This window comes from Rhea pennata, chromosome 25 (genome assembly GCF_028389875.1).
Source record: "Rhea pennata isolate bPtePen1 chromosome 25, bPtePen1.pri, whole genome shotgun sequence".
NCBI lineage: Eukaryota > Metazoa > Chordata > Aves > Rheiformes > Rheidae > Rhea > Rhea pennata.
Genome location: NC_084687.1, coordinates 5481389 through 5488694, shown reverse-complemented (window position 1 = coordinate 5488694; position 7306 = coordinate 5481389). Strand labels below are relative to the sequence as shown.

The 7306-nt window shown below is 57.6% G+C and overlaps 1 protein-coding gene and 1 non-coding gene across 2 annotated transcripts; both read left to right on the top strand.

The window, feature by feature from the left end:
• Positions 1 to 528: 528 nt before the first annotated feature.
• Positions 529 to 630, top strand: BLACAT1 (BLACAT1 overlapping LEMD1 locus). Its single transcript, XM_062595036.1, has one exon. It carries the CDS (start codon positions 529 to 531, stop codon positions 628 to 630), a length of 102 nt encoding a protein of 33 aa, XP_062451020.1.
• Positions 631 to 3785: 3155 nt separating this feature from the next.
• TRNAW-CCA (transfer RNA tryptophan (anticodon CCA)) lies at positions 3786 to 3857 on the top strand. The gene has a single exon. It is a non-coding gene; the product is annotated as a tRNA-Trp (tRNA).
• Positions 3858 to 7306: the final 3449 nt, after the last annotated feature.

The window sequence follows — 7306 nt, the reverse complement described above, 5'->3', positions numbered from 1 at the left end:
AGCCGCCGCGGGAAGGTTTCCCCTCTCGGCGGCGGCGTTGGCGGAGCGAAGCCCGGGGAGGCCGGCAACGGCCGGGCTGGGGAACAGGCTGGCTCCGAGAGACGCGTCGGGGGCAGCGCTGGGAAGGCGAGCGTGCGACTGCAGCGGCTCCCGACTCTCGCCGGCACAGCGGCAAACGCGGCCCAGGCCCGCGCACGCGGCGAAAGCGAACGCCCCGGACGGGACGGGGCCGCAGTCCCGGCGCGCAGCCGGCAACGCTCCGGCGTTTCCGCTCGCTGCTGTCACGCGCTTTCAGCACGGCCCCTTCCCCGGGGCGAGAGGAGAGCCAACCGTGGAAATTAAAGCAGGGAGGAAAACAAAAGTTTCGCTTCAGGCGCTATTTCTGTGAATACCTCTTGTTTCTTTCGGGGGGGGGAGGAAAAAAAGCCCCAAACAGGCGTTAATTCGCACGCTTGCCTCCCGCAGCTGCCGGGCCGCGGCGCGGGCTCCGCTCCGGGGCGCCGCTGCCCGCGCCGGCGGCCCCGCGCCATGCCCCGCTTCACCTTCGCCTGCTTCTGCGGCCTCCACGGCTTCTGCACGATGAGGAAGGAGAAGGACGAGCGCGGCGCGGAGCGGGAGACGGCGGTGTGAGCGGGGCCGGCGCCGCGGGCCGGGCGCTCCTGCCGCGGCAGCGCCCGCGGGGCTGGCGCCTGGCGGTGAGTTGCAGAAGGGGCTGAGCGCAGCAGCAAGCTGCATTATTCCCTTATTTATTTGTTTTTTTTTGTTGTTGTTGTCGTTGTTTATTTTATTGTATTTATTTATTCACGCCGAAGTCTCTCTCCGGCAGGTGCGCGTGGCTCCGCGCGGCCGGTCCCGTGGGCGCAGGAACCCGGGGCCGCCCGGAGGCTGGGGATGCTCCCGAGCCCCCGGGGTGGGGGCTCCGCCGGTGAGTCGGGACCCACAGGCTGGGCCCCCGCTCGATGCGGCGTGGAGGCCGTGGCCGTCCCGGCTGCAGGTGCGTGCTCCGAGGGACCCCGCGAGGCAGGGAGGTGGGGGAAATCGCGGGCAGCGTCACTCGAGCGGACTTTACAGAAGCTACACGGCCCCCGCGGGGCTGCGGGAAGGCTGGCCCAGCTCGTGGCCGTCTAGCCTGGCCTGCTAAACCTCTGCGGTCACGGACCCGCCGTGGTTTGGCGGCCGCAGAGCTGCAGCCGGCGCTGGAACGGCGGCGATGAACCACCCCTCGAAACGAGGCTCGTGCGGGACGGGACGGGCTCTTCGGGGGCCTCCTCGGCACTGCTTGTCCCGCGGTGGGCTGGGGCGAGCTGCCGAGGGGCCTGGACCGGCGCCGTGCTCGTGCTGTGCGCACGACCACCCGCGCTGTGCACAACCAGTGCACAACCGCTGCACACACCCCCTGCGCTGTGCACAAGCAGTGCACGCACCCCCTGCACGACCAGGGCACACACTGTGCACAACCAGTACACATACGCCCTGCACAGTCAGTGCACACCCCCCCTGCACAACCAGGACACACACTGTACATAACCAGTATGCACAGCCCCTGCACCATGCACAACCAGTGCGTGACCAGTACACACACCCCCTGCACTGTGCACAACCGGTGCATGACCAGTGCACACCCCTCCCGCACAACAGGGCACACACTGTGCACAACCACTACACCCCCCCCCGCACTGTGCACAACTAGTGCTCGACCAGTGCACACGCCCACTGCCCCGCGCACAACCAGGGCGCACACTGTGCACACACACCTGCACCACGCACAACCAGCACACACACCGCGCACAACCCGAGCGCGCACCCCGTGCACCGTACACAAGCAGCGCGCGCGGTGTGCATCGCCGACACCCGTGCCCCGGACGCGGCCGGCAGCTCCGAGCCCGCTGGGTTCTCCCTCCGCCTGGACTATCCCCGTCTCCAGTGAGAGTTCCTGAGTCAGGCGTTTAATGAATGCAGCACGTAGAATCGAGACAGCCAGACACGCGCCCACACCCGCCACATCCACATCTGAAAACACAATAAATTAACCAAGTGCAGCATGAATGTTAAAGCATTCAGGCTCCAGTTATTTTTAAAGAGCGCTTTCCACCTCCCTGCGTAGACGCAGCTCGCAGAGCGACGATACGCTTCCCACCACGCTCCCGTGCTGGCCTCTGTTGTGTTCACGAACGGCTGCCGGTGCTTTCCGATCCCGCCGTCACGATGACTGCACCCCTGGATTTACGGCCGAAGGCCCCTTCGCCTGCACGTCCGCTCCCCCCCGGCTCCGGGCTGCGGCCCCCCTGCTGCAGAGCTGCCCCGGGGCAGAGCCCCGCGCTGCCGGCCCGCGCGCCGGTGCTGCCAGCCAGATCCGCACCGGGCAAAACACCTAACGATTATTTTTTTTCCTCTTTCCAGGGGAAGCGTTTTAATAAGGCAGCGTATGCTCCCGAGGCTGGGAAGGCTGGAAAGCTGACAGCTCTCGAAGTGAAAACTCTCCCCCCTCCCCACACACGTTTGCACAACCACTGGCATTTCTATAAGCGAGGGTTTTGCTTATCGTTCAAAATTTGCTCCTCTCCGCTGCCTTCGACTCGTCCACGTGGCTTTTGCTTTTCCACTGCAGGAGCGGCTGCCCGGGGCGATGCGGCGAGCCTGCGTCCCCGTGCTCCCGGCGCCCCGCGGGACGAGGGGAGCGCGGCCCCGGGCGCCCCCGCCCGCAGCGATCCCGCTTGCATCCTCTCGCTCCGCGGAAAGCGCCCGGTTCCCGCAGGCGGCGGCGGACGCGCCACGGAGCGCGGCCGGAGCGTTTTCCCGGCGGGCCCAACCAGCCGCCGGCGGCTCCTGAACGTATTTTTATACCGTTTATACCGCTCCGGGCGGGGGGCGCCGAGAAGGGCTCCCGCGTTACAACCCGGCCGGGGCCCGAGATCAGACCGGCGCGGGCGAGAACATGAAATAAAACATGAAACCAGCCCGCCCCGCCGCGCCTCATTCCCGCCGCGGCCGCGGCCGACGGCCTCGCAGGCGCGTTTGCCCGGGTGAGCCCCGGCCCCCCGCCGCGGCCAGGCCCCGCGCGCGCGGAGCGGGTCCGCGCCGGCAGCCCCCGCTCTGCAGCGCGCTGCCCCGGGCTCTCCGCCGCTCCCCAGCGCGGGCTGCCGAGCCGCGACGGCCGCGGCATGCTGACAGGCGCGGACTGAACCGAGGGCCGGCCGGAGCCGCCGGAACGCCCCGACGCGTTGCAGTGCAACAGCGAAACGCGCCCTGCTTCGTTCTGCCTCCAGCGGCTCCGCCTGAGCTGAGAACGGCGGGGCGGCCCAGCTCAGTGCATGCAACGGGGCGCTCGGCGTGGGGCCGGGCCCCTTTAAATCCGGGGTGAGGAGGCTGGGGCAGACCAGAGAGCAGGGCGCGGGGGGGGAGGTGGCAGGTGGTCCCCGCGGGAGAAGCGGCGCGCGTCCCCCCCCCCCCTCCCGGGAGGTGGTACGGCCCGAGGGGGGCGTGGGCAGTTGAGGCGGGCGGGCGGCTTGAAAGCCGTTGGGGCCGTGAGGGGGCGGGGCGTGTTCGGCCGCTGCCGCCGTCGCTGATGCCGGGACGAGGGGGGCTGGGGCCGTGCCCCTGCCCCGTGCCGTGCCGTGCCAGGGCTGAGGGGGGCCGAGGCGGGCCGAGGCATAGGGGGGCCTGTGGGGCGCGGGGGCCGTGGGGCGCGGGGGCCGGGACGCCGCCGGGCGCGCGCGGGGGCGGTGACGCGCATGCGTGGGGCGGCGCGCAGGCTCTTGGCGGCTGGCTGGGGTTGCGGTTGCGGAGACCTCGTGGCGCAACGGTAGCGCGTCTGACTCCAGATCAGAAGGCTGCGTGTTCGAATCACGTCGGGGTCACGGCGCCCCCAGTGCGGGGGTTCCTTTTACCCTGCGGGGGTGCAGCAAGAGCCCCCGAGAGAGCCCCGCGGCCGGGGAGTGTTGGGGGGAGGATGTGCCCTAACGCCCCGGGGAATGGGGCGCTGCTGAGCTGCGGTGGGGGAAGAGCCTCCCCTTTTCCTGGCTCTATTTTTCTCCTGTGTGTGGCTGCGGGGGGCTTCTCTCGGGCGGTGACAGCCCCCAGCCCCATCTCCGCAGATGCTCAGCCGGGGCTTGAGCACTCCTAAAACTAGAGCGTCCCAAGAACGTGGCTGTTAGCAGCTGCGGGAAAGCAAGTAAGTGGGTGCAGCCGGAGCAAAAACCGCATTGAGGAGGGGGGAGGTGAAAAGAGAGGAAGTTACCCCCTGCGTTTGCACCAAGGGTTAAACGGGGGAGCTCCACCAGGCCGAGCCCTTTTTTTTCCCTGCTCCTGTGCCTGGAGCTGGGCCGCTCCAGGTCGTGGGTGTGATGGGGCACCTCAGGGCTGCTGGTGAAGGAGGGATGCTTGCAAACTGGCACCTTCTGAAAGTTTCGGGGACTGTATCAGTGCTAGCACTGCTATAGCTTCCTTCCTCAGAAGTCGAAACTTGAGGACAGACAGTAACTGGGGATTGAATCCGTTACAAACCGGAGGTGGATTCAGGTGGTGCTCTTGCCCCGGTGGTCCTTCGCCAGGCGGTGAGGCAGTTAAAGTGTGTTTTATGGCATGGAGAGAACTGTCCCGTTACTGGGACAAGCGGTAGGAACGACTAGGTACTGCTGTTGGGGCATGAGTAAATGAACTTCGGAAGAAGAAACTATTTCATTATGTTTTTTTTCTTTTTTACTGTAGCTGCTACTCTCAAGGACAGAGGGAAACAACATTGGAGCGAACTTCCCAAGCTGCTGGAGTTCAGCTGCTTCTGGTGCCGCTGGAGAGCATCCAGTCTCCTCCAAACCCTGAGCGTGGACACGCAGGACTCGGAATGCCGGGGCTGAACCGCCGGTAACGGGAGCACGACCGGGCAGTCCTGCGCGGTGAGCGTGGGGTGAGAGGGGCACGTGTGTGAGCTGGACTAGTTTTTCGAATTACAGATAACAAATGCCCCTTAGGTAACTCTTTCTTGACTTTACCCTGGTGGGACTGTGCCACCTGTAGCTTTGCAGCACTTTGCTTTTACTGCTCCCTCCAGATCTAAAGCAGTTTAAAACAAAGTCTGATTTACAGGCTAGATGAAACTTCTTAGTGGTCATTAACCCTGACTACTTTAACCTGTTGAGAAGATGGTGGGTTTTTTACACCTGAGTTCCTTTAGGCTTCGTCTCTTTTTCACTGTGTGGCTGCATCTGTCTTGACTAGATTTTCCACAGAATTTCATTGCTTTATAATGGCACATACAAATGATGCTTTGAGCTTCTGTTTTCACAAAGGTTATCCTTAATTTAAAAAATCATACCAGATTAAAATAGAAATGGAGTTTTCTATTTACTGCCTTGCACTAGCTTCATGGAGAGGATTTTAATTAAGAGAAAACGGTTGGGCAAAAAGGTCTTATATCTGAAAGCATTTGTCTGTGGCAGTGTGCTCTCTGAAATACGCTGTATTGAAGCTATTCAGCGGATGACTGCAAGATATGCCTAAACCTCACTTCATAGGTTTTAATAAATACAAACTGTGTGTTTGCTGTATGGCTGCTGATTTAAAATGTGTATGTAATTGGTCTGGGATTTAACCGTTCTGTGGGAAGTGCTTAAAGCAGGTTAATGTAACACTTTAAAAGCATAAAAAATGGAACTTGAATATTCATCTTATGTCTCTTTAAAGTTGTGTTGCTGTTCAATAGTTAGGGCTCCTAGCAAACCTGGTTTCAGACAGTTATATGTGTCTTTGCTGGGACAGCTATTTTGTTTAAGGAATATCTTCATAGGTGAAGTGAGTATACAGTCTTAGTCCTCTTTGCATTTAATTGGAATTTCCTGAGGAAAATGTGATTTTAGGATTTCATGATTAACACTTTTATTCTCAATTAGATAGCAAGTTTGCTACCAAGATACCTGTGTCCTGTTTGCTTATTTCTCATGCTGCTTTTGAAACAAGGAACATTCGGAGGGAGCTGTGTTTTTGCTTGATACCTTTACTGAAATGTTCAATGCTGATCAAACAGGATGACTTAATACGAAGGAGGGTGAAGGTTATTGAGTATCTGCTCATTGCTTTGAGAAAAAATACTACTTAACCAAAAGGCCTCTTACGTGCACGTGGATTTTAATGCCAGCTGCTTAGTAAGTGCTTTTTTTTTTTTTTTTTTTTTTTTTTTATCTTTAATAACATACCTCTGGCTGTTTGGGGATAAAAGGCTCTCTAATGCCTTCTGCAGAAGGTATTTTTTATGTTTTACTCACCAAAAACTGCTCTAATGTTAGCTAGCTTCAGTGAGCTTGGTTAGTACAATAGCTGAGGGAATATCAGCACTTGAAAATGGCTTTTACTTTCTGCTGCCCTATCTTTTAGTGTTTAAAATTGGATATGCTGTGATTTTCTTCCCAAACCTTCAATCAGTAATGGTATCTGAGAGTATTGCAGTACAAACATCCCTCTTTAGTGTATTCTCCAGGGATTGGCCTTATTTCTTAAAGGCTTCAAGCCTTGGGTCTCTTGATCTTTATTTCAGAAGACTTTTTTCTTTTTTAGTGTAATCAGCCTGAAGGAATTTGTTATTTATAGTCATCCAAACTTGTTATTTATAATCATCCTGTTTCTACTCTGCATCTGTATTTCCTGTAACCTTGCCACCTTAAAAAACCCTTCCAGTCTCTTATTTTTTCATATTCCTCTGAATTCCCTTAACTGCTGTACAGTGTCCCTTACCTGTCCTCTATCCACAGTTCCACAGTATGGGTTTTTTACGTTGTATGAAAGAAGTTACTTCAAATTTTTAAACACCAAGGACTTCTCAGCTTCTGCTTCCAGTAGAAGGATTTTCTCCTAAGTGAAGTTTTTTTGATAAGCCAGTAGCGAAGTCATAATCTGACTTGACCTCACGTGGTTGCTGTGGAAATCTGTGATCTCACAGACTGATCGCTAAGGTTTTATCCTGGGGTAAGGGCTCTTAGGAAGAGGGCACCCTCTTGCCATCCGTTCCTGCTTTCATTAGCAACCAGAGTCTCTACTGATCATGTGAGGAGGTAAGTGGATTCCTCTGAAATACCAGACCGCTTCGTTTTGGGGAATGTCCACTTCCTCTGAATTTGTGCTGGCGTAGCTGAGCTGCAGCAGTGGAGAGCGACTTTCCTTTCTGATCAGGGCAAATTCATCATCGCTTCAAACTGAAATGGTCTTCTTAGGGAGTTAGCTTTAAGCTTAGTAAGGTAAAAGTATATTATGGGAGAGTGGTGCTAATGGGAGAAAAATTTCCATGGAAAATCAAATTTACTATTATGTAGTTATTTTA